The sequence below is a fragment of the Antechinus flavipes genome, chromosome 5 (assembly GCF_016432865.1).
Source record: "Antechinus flavipes isolate AdamAnt ecotype Samford, QLD, Australia chromosome 5, AdamAnt_v2, whole genome shotgun sequence".
NCBI classification, from domain to species: Eukaryota; Metazoa; Chordata; class Mammalia; order Dasyuromorphia; family Dasyuridae; genus Antechinus; species Antechinus flavipes.
Window position 1 is genome coordinate 176,320,154 of NC_067402.1, and position 16,295 is coordinate 176,336,448.

The 16,295-nt window shown below is 32.5% G+C and overlaps 1 protein-coding gene across 4 annotated transcripts in view; it reads left to right on the top strand.

The window, feature by feature from the left end:
• The window catches only part of SOX5 (SRY-box transcription factor 5), a 466,127-nt gene that overhangs the window by 328,587 nt on the left and 121,245 nt on the right, over positions 1–16,295 (top strand). For all 4 annotated transcript variants that reach the window (XM_051961302.1, XM_051961303.1, XM_051961304.1 and 1 more), the window contains exon 8: positions 10,969–11,054. In XM_051961302.1, coding sequence (XP_051817262.1) covers positions 10,969–11,054 — 86 coding nt within the window. The remainder of the gene's footprint in view (positions 1–10,968; positions 11,055–16,295) is intronic.

A 16,295-nucleotide genomic window follows, 5' to 3' on the forward strand; every position in this document is an offset into this window, starting at 1 on the left:
CTGTTCTCCACAATCTATCACGATCTTTCACATACCCCTGTCTGTAGTTCAGCAATCACATCTGCCAGATCCTATGGTACCTGATGGTGTTCATCTGTGGTGGGTGATGCAAATTCATTAAGGGCAATGAGAAAGTGCAGTTACTATCTTCTTATAGATCTTGTGTATTAACTTCCTATTATCCATTTTTATTCTGTTCTTTCCAATTCAAAGGTTATTCTCCTTAGAAAACAGAAGTAACACAAGAATTGAGAAACTCTGCCTTCTCTTTGTCGCCAGTTTTCACTGTTGAATCCACTCTGAACAGCATTCTTCTCTCTTCTCTCAAAATTATTGTTGCTCTTAATTTTCCTATCCAGCGTCAGTTAATTTTGAACTTTCATTCTCTTAACATTATCTTTACAAAGCCATAATATTCTTTTGTATTCTTTATATGTTGTATTCTTATATTCCTTGCTTCCATCATTCATTTGTATATGTGTATGTATATATATGTGTGTGTGTATATGTGTGTATGTGTGTGTGTGTGTGTGTGTGTGTGTGTAATCTAAGTCATTGAGATCACTTTATTTCCACAATAATGTCTTTTAGCAACTCTTACTTTTTCTTTTTATCAGGATTGTGATGGTCTCTCATGTCTCCTTAACTGATATCCTCCAAAGAATCCTACAGGAGTTCACAGAATCCTATCCTCCTTTCTTTTGAATGTTTTGAAATCTGTTGTCTAAAAATCTAGGAATATATCGAACTAGAATCAGGATTTTTTTCCTTCTATCATAAACTTTAAGAAACAGTGGTCACTTCCCTCACAAAGGTTCTTATCATTTCCAACTCAGCAAACAGTTTCTCCTTATTAGCAAGAATTAGATACAGAAGAAAATCCCTCCTACTTAATTCTCCTATCTTTTCAAGTATAAAATTATCATCTTATTCAGTAGTTTCAATCATGTTCAACTCTTCATAATCCCATTTGAGATTTTGCTGGCATAAATACTGGAGCGGTTTGCCATTTCCTTTTCCATCTTATTTTTACAGATGAGAAAACTGAGGCAAATAGTGACTTTTTTAGGGTCACACAACTAATAAGTGTCTGAGGTCAAATTTGAATTCAGGTCTTCATGATCTCAGGCCCAGGACTATCCACAGCACCACTTAATTGCCTATGAAGTTATCATTAAGACAAATCAAGTTGTAATCAACTGCTTAGCTTTTGATAGAGTTCCTAAAAATTTTGATGATTGAAGTCCCTCATCAGAATTGAATCATCCCTATATCTTCATCTACTCCCTTTCATTTTTTTCTCCTGTGAATTTCTGAATGTCTCTGAGAAAAAGAATTTTCTTTCCTGTAATTATATCTCTCTGGTTATCTAACTTGGGTGTGTTCACTTAGCCAAATTTCTCCCTTCTTCATCTTTTATAAAGTTTTATATATTTATTAGTGTAATAAAGCACCAAGGAAATCTGTTTTTATCAGAATTTGTTAGTGGTCTCCAATCCTGGCCAGGGACCTGTCATTCTTATATTTTAAGGTATAATCAAAATACATTTTAATTGTATAGTACTACAAATAATGTTTCATAGATTTTTAATACCAGAGAAATAATAATTTTTCTATGTATTGTTACAGTCTGTGGTTGAGAATATTTCTTCTATAGTCTTTCTAGATGATTTAAAAAGTGTGCTAAAGTGAAAGTGTGGAAAATGACGGGCTGCATTTACAACTAATTCTATACTATTACTTTATATAGGGACTCTCTAAGGCCCCTTTAGAGTAAATGCAAGGTTAAAACTCTTTTCCTATTAATCCTAAAACATTGGATTGGCCCATGAAAATATATTTTTTATATTTCCTTTTATACCTATATATTTTTTTCTTCAACCAAAAGACTATATTGTAATAGAATGGATGCAGAAAAAGATATGAGAATCCAGTTATCTTCTCTAAGACATTAAAAATTTTGCAAAAATAATACCATATACTTTTTAAAAATATGAGCAAAAATGTTTTTATCCAGATTTTTCAGCTAAATCTTATTTACAGAGTGAGTTTATTATTTACTTTAAACCAATCAATTAATTAAATTAGAAGATACATAAATTAATTCATTTAATAAATTAATTACAATAAATTAAATTTTAATTACATATGTGTATGTATATATGCCACATCAACAAAAGATTTTGGGCATCTTAAATTATTTTTGAAAGTATAAAGAGTTTCTAAGACCAAAGAGTTTTAAGAACTGCTGCCCTAGAACAATGATCAACAACAATGGGGAACACCAGTAAAATAGGGGTAAAAGATGATTGCTCCATTTCCTAACTATTATTTTACATAGCATAAAAATGTTAGTTATAGGACTAAGGCAATGGAAAGAGACTTGATTTTCAAATTGCATAACAGATACCTAAAAACCCCAAGAAAATCTACCAATAATAATAATAATAATCGAAATGACTGATGGTTTTCATGACCAGATAAAAAAATTAAATGAGCTCTTCTCTATGGTACTAATAAAATCCAGGAAAAATAATTATATTATTTTAAAATAACTAGAAATTGTGTAAAATAGTTGATTTATCATATTACATGTGAGACATCTAAATATAACTATTAAACAGTCTTTAATAATATGAGGGAATCAAATAATTAGAGTTACCATTGAATGTCCATTAGGTTGGAAAATACAGAGAAGCTAGACACAACTCAGATATTGTGTAAATTAGCAGATTAATACTTTATTGATCATGTTCACTTAAATGTTTTTCTTTGTCACAAGTGAAAATTTAAATTAATGATGTGAAATATCAATATTCAAAATAAAAAATTGATAAATTGATCAAATTAACAAATTGAATAAAACTTTTAAATATGTTAATATACTTACCAAAGATGGGGATTTAAGTATATATTTTTTATTACATGTTGAAATTAGATGTTAATTGACCTACTATTTCATTCACATTGATAAAAAATTTTTTTCATGCATCTAACAGTCCCAACTAAATATAAAATAACCATTGTGATAGGGTACTGATAGATGTTCAAATTATAATAATAGCTAGCGTGTCTGTAGAGCTTTAAGATTTGCAGAGTACTTTTTAAATATCTCATTTTGTCTTCACAACAAAACCTGGAAATGTAGATGGTATTATTATCCCAATTATACAAATGAAGAAGCTGATAGATTTGTCTCACCCTCATTCACCCTCATGATTTCAATGACTACATCTCTACAAATTATTCTCAAATAGGTATCTCCAGCCCTAATTTTCTCCTGAGAACCATATCTGTAGGTTTCTTTAAGCTTTTTATAAGATCTTCCCAAAAGAGTGTCCTATTGGTATCTCAAAATAAGACTGTTTCAAATAGGGTTTATAACTTCTTATAAACTTGTTCCTCATTTTGACTATAATATTTCTCTCTATGGCACCATCATTTATTTTCTAAGTCCAAAGCAGTATGGTGAATGTTGAAGATACAAAGACTGATACAACATAGATCCAGCTTTTCAGATCCAAGTTTTTAAGATTGCATTTTTAAAAATGGAATTCTGAAGAAGATTTGGGAGTAGAGATTTAGATTTGAAAGTAATTTACAGAGATGTGCTTTATGAAACAACATTACTTGTTGTGATTACTGGGGGAGAGAATATAGATAAAGAAAATCTAATGAAGGAAAAAAAATTGGGAAAACACTGATTTTAAGGAGATTGAAGAAAGTGCGTAATAAAGAAAATAGAAATATCACAATGGTAGAACTATTAGAAATCTATATCATAGAAATCAAGAAAGAAGTAGATGGTCACCATAGTTTAATGAAACAGATAAGAGGACCAAAAAAAAAGACCTATGGATTCAACAGTTGTCAATAATGAATGACCTTTGGTAAATGCTGTACCATGGAATGCATAGGATAAAAACAAATGGTAGGGCATGAATAAATAGTTTTAAAGAGTTGTCAACTTGTTTACATTTATAACTAGTTCAACTATGTTGACTACTTTGACAGTTATTTCTGTTTAAAAGAAAAACTTGTCAAATGGAGGGCAGAAAGTGGAAAGGGAGAAAATTGACTATTTTTTTTCTGGGTTTCATATTTTACATTCTCTTTTTTGACATTCAAATTTTTAAATAAATTTGCTTTAACAAGAATGCAAATAGACCATAGCCATACTTCCTTAAAGGCAAACAAATGGGACAGCAATGGATTAGCTGATACTCATCAATAAAATTTTAAAATCAAAACAACATCCACTCTAAGGAAATGTATCATACCAATGTTTATTTGAAAGAATTAATTAGTTGTTAGCTAAGATATTCCTGCATCTGAAACTTCAACATTTTCTATCCTTGGTACATATGGAAATAATAAATAAAATAACTAGCTAAATACAAAATGACAAAACCACTGGACCTATTCCATATTCCACAGTAGGATTTCTGACCAGCCAATTAGTTAATTCAATTTCCATATCTGATCAAAGATCATTATCACTCTGCCACACCTAAATGGGTTTTCCTATTCAGAGAAAAAGTAATTATTTATGGGTTAAATAGTAGAGCACTGTTGGAAACATTTTCCTCATTAGACACAATTTTTTTTTTTGCTTTTTATTAAAAGTTCCAAGTGAAAACATCTCTGGGTTTTTGACACTTATTCCCTATTCTTCTTTGTTATCTATGTTGGAAAAAAATAATAGGGTTTTAGGGAACATTTTTATTTCATGGCTATGTAAAACTGGAAAACAACAACAACAACAACAACATATATTCAAATACTTGATTTAAAAAAGTCAGAAATTTTTTAATGTTAATTATTTAATTATTAATATAATAAATATATTTATTCACTATTGTTAATTGACTAATTTTTAAAATAGCTTTATAAAGTTACTGATTACAATATTTAATTGTCTTTGAAAACTGGCTTAAATAAATGTAGATGAGTCAAGCTTAAGAAAGTTAAAATATTCTGTATTTGCTGTTCATCATTTTCCTGAATTGTTATTCCCTCATTTAATAAAAAAGAAACTCTTAATTAATTCCTCATTCACTACAATACAATTAATCTTTAGAACTTAAATGCTATAAATTTTCTTAGAATACTTAAGGATATATTCCTCTTTTTAATTAATGTCACATATTTCATTGTCAAATGGGAATATCTTATGGACTCTATTACAATCTTTCTTGTGCAAAGGATCCATGTGCCTGGCATTCAAGGAGGCTACATGTTAATTTCTGATTTTACTGTGTCAGCTAACACACAGGTCACTGACAGTCAGGGTTAAAAAAAATCACTAAATCACAGGCTAAAAACCATTGACATGGTATGCTTTTATCAAACTAGCAAAAATAGGAAACATGTGTTGTCAAGATCATATACTATAGCTTCTTTGTAAAAAAGCAGAAAGAAGATGAAATCTTATTTTCAGGCTTCTGTGTGAGTATGCATGTTGCATAAAAAGTGATTTTGACAGGCTCCCCCATTCCCTTTAAAAAAAAAAAAAAGTTTGACAAATGAGTGGAATTATGAGTGGTTTGTTTTTTTTTTTTTTGTTTTTTTTTAAGAAAAAAAAGTTTGGCTTAGATTCAGAGATGAGTAATCTATGTTTGCTAGAGTTCAGCTTTTCAAAGAATTGTTTTTGAACTAAAGAGGCCAAATCATTTGGTCAATAGTTCTGAGGAAAATTTTGTTAATGTTAGACTTGAGAATAGGGTAGCAAGGGAAAAAGGTAAGATAAATTAATATTCATTATTCCATTTTTAAATACACATCTACTCCACAAAATAAATAATATAAAAAATTAATAGATTGGTAAATGCTTATCAGGTTAGACTCTGCAAATTTCTTTGGCATAACACACACACACACACACACACACACACACACACACACAAGTTTTTGCCATATATTGAAGCAAAAATGAGAAAAATCATCTGTTCTAGATGCTCAGTACACCTTGATGAAATCTTTGCTTCATTTTGAATTCCTGGGAATCCTGGTGTCTAATTAAAAAGGAAATGGGTTCCCTTTTCTCATATTTTGTTTTGTTAAATCCCAACCCCAATGTTGTAGGGATGATTTGACTTGGAGCTTAGATATGGTTCGCCCCTAGATTTTCCCTTAAATAGACAGTAAAAAGGTATTCAGTGTTTAACATGAGTCAGGTATGAGACAGGTAATTTATACTCACACATAAAAGAAATGCTAAACATAAAAAGAAACAGCATGCTTTAATAGAACACCTTAAACAGGATTCAATAGCTTAGCTTATAATTACTATTTCTAACTACTGCAAAGCTAATATGTAAGCCTAATCAAAATATAAAACAGTTTATAGGACTATTAATATTATATTTCATATTAACTCTGCTCTTTCCAAACAATTCCAAGTATATGTCTGCTGATAAAACTAGCAGTTTTTTGTCACTAACCGTTCTTTCTAATTAACAAGTAGTTGCCAAGAACTATTACTCTGATATCATTTAGTCCTAACTCAATAGGATCTGTCTACCACTTATACTCACAAGATTTTCTCCAAGCCTGGATGCATCCATCATAAGGCAGTCCTTATTTCACTAACATCATGAAAGAAAGGAAAAAAAAAAAAACACAAAAAGGGAAACCCAAACTTGAGCTCAGTCTCAATTAGGGAGGACATATGTGTTAACTTTTATTTATTCACTGCCACATGGGGTGCCTTCTTCTCCCTTACTTAGGAAGTACCTAAACATAGTCCTAATACAATTCTCATTTGAAAAGGATGACAAAAAAATAAGTAGTCAATAGATTTATTCTGACTGTTCAGCTCTTCCAACTTCTTAATTAATAAAAAAAGATCATCAAAGTGCAAGGCTTTTAGCACAACCAGAGAAACAGGAGCCAGAGAACATAGATAGAAAGAGGAATATCCCCTCTGGGTATATTCCATGGGACAGTCCCTGTAGGCCAATTCAATCTTGCTACATTTATAATTATTGTGCTTAAAACCTTTCACACTTATGTTTCCATCAATTTGACAATTTGTCCTATAAAAAGTAAAATTATATAACAATAGAACCAAGGATACCATGAATAGGCAGGTGAATCTGAAGGATCATTGGATAAGTCACTCAATCTTGTTTGCTCAGTTTCCTCATCTGTAAAATGAGCTGGAAAAGGAAATGGCAAGCAACTCTACTATCTTTGCCAAGAAAATGCCAAATGGGATCATGAAGAGTCAGATATGACTGAAAAATAACTGAACAAGAACATATGAGTATGTGTCTATATATTTATTGTTTATTGTTGTGGAAAAGTTTTTATATGTTTTATGATATTTTATTTTTTGTTTGCTTCAGCTTATTTAAGAATATTCACTATAATTTGTTATATTATTTCTTAATTTCTGTTTAGTGCTTTTTTGTTCATATTAAAACTTTTTATTTCTTTCTGAGTTAGAATTTTCCATATTTGACTTTGAAATAAAAGGCAAATTTATTTTGGAATAGCTTAAGGAAAACTGTTTAAATGGTTATGACCTAGGCAAAAGTAAAAAACAAATTACATTTAACTAGTTGAAGAGCAGTTTAAGTAACCTAAAACATGGTTGAACTTTAAAAATCAGACTTTCCACTTGTCTAATCTGTGTTAAATAAGGTCTTAAAAAGAAATTTCCAAAGCAAATCTGCTCTGAAACCAGAGTAAAAGAAAAACATTCAGATAGATAAATAGATATATAAATAATAATATATAATATATAAATATAATATGATTATAAAAATAATATATAATATATAAATAAATAGCATATACGGGTGCTATGCTAAATAGAGGGGAAATGAAGGAAGACATCTGATCTTCAATGGAGGATTTATAGAGGTACATGGCCAAAAAAGCAAAGAATGAGAAACCATGGAAAATTATGATATATATCAGTGGAAGGAGTACCACATCATCACAATTATAGCTCTACTGAAGTTTTTAAGCATTTGTGGGTGTTTTAAATTCATTAATTTTTTTTTTTTTTCCTGAGGCAACTGGAGTTAAGTGACTTGCCCAGGGTCACAAAGCTAGGAAGTGTTAAGTACATGAGGCTAGATTTGAACTCAGGTCCTCCTGATTTCAGGGCTGGTGCTCTATCCACTGCACCACCTAGATGCCCCTTAAATTCATTTTGAAGAAATTAATTAATTAATTAATTTCCACAACAACTCTTTGAGTTTGATTTTACAACTATTCCCATCCACATTTTACAAAAGAGGAAACAGAAAATGGGAAAGTAATTAAGTATTACTATCACTGTTTAGTCATTTCAGTCATGTTTGTCTCTTCATAACCTTATTTGGAGTACCTCTTGGCAAAGATACTAGTTTGCCATTTCCTTCTCCAGCTCATTTTACAGATAAGGAAACTGAGGCAAACAGGGTAAAGTGATTTGGGTCATATAGCTACTAAATATCTGAGATCAGATTTGAAATCAAAAGGATGAGTCTTGCTCATTCTAAGCCCAGCATTCTATCCTCTACACCACCTAGAACCATAGAAATTGAGAGATATTCAGAATATGCTTCTTGGAAACAGTAAGATAGGATCTGGACCTTAAAGAAGGGATACTTATTAGAAAGAAGGCAGTTATTCCATTCTGCATAGAACTACATGGATAAAGGCTGAGAATGAGCAGGATTTATAAGGGAAAGTAAAGACACTGACTTTAGGGAAGTAATGGTGAGTGTTAGAATGAATTAAAAGGGGAGGTTCCTGAAGACCACATGAGACTATTGCAATTATTTTAACTATGTAATACTGGTCTCTACTAAGCCAATTGTGGCTATGGAAAAGAAAAGGCAAATCCTAGTGATATTTAAAAATAAGAAACAATAATAGTCGGTGACATTGAATAAAGGAAACAGAAGGGGGGGGAAAGAAAAAAGATAAGTACAAAGTTTTTAAAGTGGGAAATTAGAATTGTTTTATTGTACAAATAGATCTCTTGTATATGCAGGTAGATATGTTCTCAAAATAAATATATGTATTTTCAGAAAACATTCATCCTAACAGTTTGAACAACTATCTGAGAACCAATGGATTTCTGGGTAGGCATTTGAAAAGTACTGGACAAAATTTAGTCCAGCTATTTATTTTTCTTGACTTAATAGAATATGAAAATCTCTTTTATTTTAAAAATTTCCCAATTCCATTGCAATTAAGTTAGTGGAATTAAGTAAAGATAAGGATCATAGTAACATAGATTTAAACCTTGAACAGACCCTTAGAGGTTATCTAGTCAAACACCCTCATTTTATAGATAAGAACATTTAAGGGCAGAGAGTTGAAATAACTTTACTCAAGATTTCACAGTAGTAGAATAGGGATTTGAACCGAAGTCCTTTGAGTCCAAATTCAGTATACTTTCCAATATGTATACTTGCTTTCTTAACTTTAGTTGCTTCTAAGATTGTTACTATTGCATGTCAATAATTTCAAATTTATTTAAATTATTAAATATAATATAATAAGTTTTCTTCCCCCATAGGAATGCTAAAGAAATAGTATTTCTTATTTATTTTGCTTTGGTGACACATATTACTATGTGTTTAAAATCAGTCACTAGTACAGAGGCATCCTAATGTAACTCCATGTTTTAACTTTGCTTGATTATGATTTTTGTGCAGCCAGCTGGTAGGGGAAGGAATGTGCTCTGTTATCTCCCTTAAATCCTTATAATAAATTTAAGGTACCTGTAAGGTACCAGGATCACTAACCCTTTCTTATTTGAAACCCGAGTCAATCAAAATACTTAAAGAGGAGTTGAGAGGTAACTAATCCCACCTTCTGTGACTACGTGATCCAATCAAAATACCTTTGCCCTTTTATGGAAGATGCTTACTCCTATCTATAAAAAAGTTCTCCCACCCAGACATGCTGCTTTAGTGTATTAATAAAATACCTTTTACCTTTCTTCTCCTGAGTTTTGCCTTTTTAATTAGAGTGAAGGCCGGAACATAGAATTTTCTTTTTAACATGTATGTAAATTGAGTAAGCTAAATCACATCTAAAAAAATATGACTTTTCTCTTTCACTATTATTATTTACTGTTGTGTTTTTTGAATGACTAATTCTATAGCACACTCATTTATTAGTAGAAAATTGAGCCTCTTACAAGTGGTCTACTAAGTCAAATTGAGGAGAAAATTTGGTTATACTGGCTGGAGGCCCAAAGACATTAAAATTGTGTTTTGTGAATTTTTAATGTCACTATATTGTAGCTTCAACATTTAGTATCTGTATCAATTGACATACAAGTTATTTTTTAAAAAATCGACACCTGTGTCTTGTTTCCTTAGACACTTTTGCAAAGCATTTCTCTGAAATATGGAAGATGTCAATTGTATTTGTAACATTTTATTTTAATTTGAATTGACTTTTGGCTATTAAAAATCTGTCTTTGAAAGAGACTACGTAGAAGTGGATGTTTGATTCAGGGAAATATACAGCATTCCGGAGAAAAGCTTTTTTGTTGTTGTTAAAAATGCAGTGTGAATCTTGGTGGGATTTAGTTTGTTAATGTTAAAGTCAGTTGAGTTAAGTTCATTTTCTGGATAAGACTGTAAATTTGCTGTTCAGCTGCCGTGATTTTATCAAGGTTGTAAGGGTTGTGTGTATGTGTATGTGTGTATCTGTGTGTGTGTTTTTTAAAGTGCAGACCTCTGATCAATGTGCACCCCCACCCCATTTCCCTAAATACATCATGAAAAAAGGATGAGGTTTCCGCCTTAATTGCTTGTGCCTTTTATTCACATTCCTCTCTCAGCCAGAATTGTGAAAAGAGTGTTAGTAAAAGGCTGCACAATAGAGCTTTTCATTAGGCCTCGGCAAGGCACACAAAAGAAGGCTTTTGGAAAGAGTGAATGCAGGAGTTTAATTTGCAGGTGGAGAGTAGATAAAAGGTGCTGACGCCTCTATTATTCTCTTACTTAGGTGACCCTTACCCTGTTCAGCTGATCCCAACTACCATGGCAGCTGCTGCCGGGGCAACCCCAGGCTTAGGCCCACTCCAACTGCAGGTAAGTCTGGAAACAATGTGGAAGAGGCAAAGGTTAAGTAAACATGGAAAACAGCTTTCTTGTCTATTATCACATTATAGGGGGAAAAAAAGGCTAGTGATTTTGTCTGGCCCATTAAAAAAATTACCTTTATCAGTCGTCAGCAAAAGCTTAAGAGATGTCTCATTTTATTTGTTTAACCCTAGTACTATCCACCAAAAGTTGCATTGTTGTTAATACTAGATGTTTTAATGTTATTTTTAACCTGGATGACCAATAATTCTGCTTTTATTATTAATTTTGGTCATTCTGTTACAAGGTTTATATCCAATAGAATATAAAGTCAAGCACAAATGCTCTTTATTTTTGCCTGTTGTGAGTTCATAGTTTGCTATATTGATAGGATCGTTTGGGCCATCCCTGGTTTTCTAAGGTAGAAAACAAGAAGTGTAATAAAGTTTACCAGACGCCTGACCACTTGTCCTAAAACAAAGTTTCACATAAATTCTAGGCCAAATTCTCAAGCACTTTCTTGTCTAGAATAGTTTGGGCTGAGATAGATGTTGCCCTCCTCTTATCTGTTTAGAAAGTCTATATCATATGCCAGGCCTCTGAGTAAATCTGTATATTCTCAGTTAACTGCTGACAAATGTGAAGAATTACCACCAGTGTGAGTTGGGGGATTTGTGGGATTTTTTCAAGAAATGTTTTGAAGAAAATCATTTAAAGCCCTAGTTCTATTCTTTATATCTTGACAAAGCCCATGTGATATGATTAAAGTGAGAGGAGAAAAAAAAAATCACTGTGGGATTTCCTGGGGGTTCTGGAGTAATTATTTCTATTAACTGAAAAGAGTTTCTACTAATCTGAAGTGGTTTATATTTCAACTTCTTGAAACCAAGGTGGGTTAAAGGATTGAATGTTGGGATAAATATTGACTGGACAATTCAGATCTGATAATATGAACACACAGAAACAGCAGTCAAAAGCAAAAGAAAACCCTGAGTGTCACAGGGGCTTGTATTTTCATTTCAGTGATTAGGGAAAATTCTCTGTTTGGGTTGAATACCAGGAAAAGTCAAGCCCTGCTGTGTTTTAGGAATCATAAGTAGACTTATAACCTTCCACCTCCATCCCTGTCTCCTTAGCCCAGTGCCTGGCATGTAATCTGATCCAACCCAGATCCCAAAATATTTAGACTTATCCCAAGTCCTGAGGCAATAGTAGCCACTAGAAGCCAATTTATAAGCTTAATTTGGCATACAGAGTGAACTGTCCAGGTCTGGCTGAGCAATCAGTTTTCCCTCTACCTGACAATCTCTTTAGCCCTACAGTTGGTGAGCCCAGTTCCTTTAACACTTATCACAGCCAGAATAATAACTAGGAATTCTGGCACTGGTGGTTAATTCAGCTAATTATGTGCTTGTGTGTGACAGAAGAGTGGATAGTTCCTGGTTGCCTGGAGAAAGAACTCCTAGGGAATGAAGAGGCCAGAATAGTTAAAGGGTTTGGGTTCAAGAAAAAAATACAGATATTGAGTTTAAGGACAACCAGTGAAAATGCATGGAGTACGAAAAGGGAGAGGAAAAAAGGAACCCAATTTCCCTGGATTGCTGAGAATAGGGAAGGAAGAAAAAAGTAAAGTATAAGGAGACTAGAAAGGTGGAAGGAAATTTGACTATGAAAGCCTTTGGATGCCAAACAAGAGCGTTTTATGTTTGATCCTGGAAATAAAAGGCCGCTGGAGTTTATTAAATGTGGGGAGTGAAGGGACATGGTCTGACTTGGACTTTAGGAACATTACATTATTTTGATATCTGAGTGGAAGATGGCACATAAGTCCTCAAACCACAACAGAGTATCCTTTTCTTTCTCTTTCCCACTTACTTTTAGCACCCATAGTAAAACCCTACCTTGTTAGAACTCTTGTTCTCATCTGTTCTCCTGGTAGACATTATAAGATGGAGCTGATTGGAAGAGAAAGGAAGTATCACTGGATCCAATCAGAAAAAAGAAGAGAAATGTACAACAACTTCATCCATCTGGGCCCCATTCCCATCTAGATAAATCACACTTGCAGCAAATGACATACCTCCCCACTAGGTATTCTCATTGGACAATGCAGAATACAGAACATAACAGCCATAGAATGGTTTACTATCCCTTAAATAATAGAGGCTTACTGTTTGTTGAAGACAAGATAGGAAAAAATAAGTTGATAACCGGAAACAGAGGAAAGAATATAAAATGAATTTAGAATTTTATAGTGATTTAGTATTTTATTAAATTAAATTGGAACAAACCACTCATACATAAACAGAGCAGATCTGTAACTCTGAAACCATTAGCATTTGAGAACTAATACAATTTGGAATTAATATTAATATTTATTAAAAATTGTACAATGTGGTATACTTTAATAGAACATGCCATTCACTCTCAAGAAGTATGTGGTTCATACTAAAATGGTAGTATTTAACTCACAAAATTACCATAAAACTTAAATTGTATATAATTTGCTTACATTAAGGCAGTGTAGAAATATACTGTTCTTATGTTACTCTAATAGCAAAATTTTCCCTGACATTTATTTCCCTGATAGTCTAGGGAAAAACATATTTTTTTTTAAAAAAAAATGCCATTTGATCACCTTGTGAGAACTAATTCAATAAAATAGGGAGGATTCCAGCACAATGAACTAAAGAAACAATTTCATGATTTTTTTGAAGGCTCTAATTTTTCAAAGATTTGGAGGTGGTGGGTTCAAAAGAGTATATATATATACATATATATATATATATATATATATATATATATATATTTTTTTTTTTTTAAGAATTTTCTTCCATTTTCTTTTAAGTAAAACCCTTTTCCCTATTAACAATACTGTAAGCTAATGGGCAAGTAGGGGACAGTAGTTGCCAAATTATGTGGTGAAAAGAGCGCGGAGGTTTCATAGGTATTCAGATCTAGAACCAACTCTGCTACTTGCTACCTAAGTGACATCAACTAAGTCACTTTTCTTCTTTTACAAGTCTTACTTGACTCCAGCTTTCAAAACAATTTTCTGTGTTACATTTTAGATACCATCAATACCATCTCCATATCAAACTTAAGGAATAAAAATAAAATAATAAACTTTCCAGCTATATATATATATATATGTATGTAATTTCATATTTCTTGTATTACATATTTCTATTTATGCTATAATCAGCCATCTTTTTTCAAATTACATTTGAGCAAATATTGAGAAGGATGGAAATGAAGGGCAAACAATTGGGGGATTGTTCTTTGACAGTTTGGAATTCAATGTAAGAAGTTGTGGAGGAAATAAGAGGGCAGGATTATGCTAACACCTGGAGAACGCATCCAAGCAAAGTAACAGGGAAGCTTGCTGATGAAGACAGGTCATTGGAAAGTTGAATGGCAACTTTCTACATATCAATAGGGCCCTCAACTGCCAGATGTGTGCCCTGTTGCTATGACAGGGAAGGTATTTAGAAGCCGGCCTGGTTTTAAGCATAAGTAGGTGATACACTTCTGGTTAAGGGATTATTTCAGTCCTTTCAATTGAGATAATTCCGATGACATTGTGACCCTCACTATAGGGAAGCCCTGTGCCCCAGCACTCCTTACTGGTGTGTCACTCACTATGTGTAGGTCTGGAAGAGTAACCAGCAGGTAGGAAGTCATTTGTCCCAACCCAGTATGGCCATACAAGAGCAAAACTGGATGGATTTGTGTCAAGGGATGAGAAGCTTAGCTTGTGGCCTTCCTTTCCAGTTGTAGACATGATATCTTTTGATAAAGGGCCCATCTCTCTGTCCTTACTTTTCTGACATTCCCCTACACTTGCTTTTCAATTCGTTTTTATATGTTGTCTTCTTCCATTAGAATATATCCTTGAAGACTGTGAGAACTGAGTGGATCACAACATGGCATTTTCACTTCTTTTGTTCTTGTTTGCTTGAATTTTATTTTCTTTCTCATTTTTCTTCCTTTTTGATCCTTGAAGACAGTGAATATCTGGTTTTTGCTTGTATTTATGTTTTGCTTAATAAATGCTTATTGATTTGATTCTCAATCATAGACAACCAGAGATAAAATTTGCATGAGCTTTTTTTTAAGTTGCTATTTTATGCTACTGACTCATATTGAGTTGGATGAACAATAAAACTACATCTTTTTTTCAAAGTTCTGTCTAGCCATACTTTCACTATCCTATAGATGTATAGAGTTGAGATGTATATTCATGAGGACAACTTTAAAGTTATTTGCATTGGCTTTCCTCTGCATTAAATTTTCATTGAATTTCATCATTTGTTCCAATAGTGTAGCCTATTAAGACTTTTGGATCCTATCTCTATTATCCAACATGTTACATCCCACCTCATACCACAGTCTCTATCTCCTCCCTACCCCCACCACATACATATACATATTCACCCTGGCTTTGTGTCATCTGCAAATTTGATAAGCATGTTATCTATGCCATTATCCAAGTCACTGATAAAAAATGTTAAATAGCACCGGGCCAAACACAAATCCCTGACAGATTTTTTCCCTTCAAGTTGGCATTAACAACTCTTCTTTAAGTTTGGTCATTCAATGAATGTTGCATGTCATCTGTCCCATGATTCTACAATTTGTCCACAAGAATATTATGAAAAAACTTTGTCAAAGGATTTATTAAAATCTAGGCCGCTAAAACATTTATTTCCATTAGAACTTTTCTTTGAAAATCTGCAGTTATAAAAAAAAAAGAAAATCTGCAGTTATGTCTGACCTTTTTTAGTGAGAAATAAATGCTATGAGCAGTTTGGGAGCCATAGGGGCTATACAAGGAACCTAAAGTTGTCATTCTTTTGAAATGATTCTGGGAAATAACCACAGTCCTGATTAAGTGCTCATTATAGTCCAGTAAAAACAGAAAGAATAATGGGAATACAGATAAAGGAAGTGAGAAAGAAAATGTAAAAATGAATTAGGAATGTAAGGAGGGAAGAAAGATCAGAGTTGCCTTTCTTGAATGATCCTACTGAGCTTCTCTGTCAAACATCAGAGGATTTGGGAGGAGTCTGTTTTTCTTTCATTATAGGGAAGGGGATTGAGGGAAGTCAGAGGAGTTTCATGTGTTTCATTTCAAAAACACACGTAGATCGTTGCTGTTAAGTTGCAAAGGAAATGCTTTTCCTAGAACGTTAAAACACGTTAAAAAATAAATTCTTATGCATTTATTTTTTTTTTTTAAGAATTCAA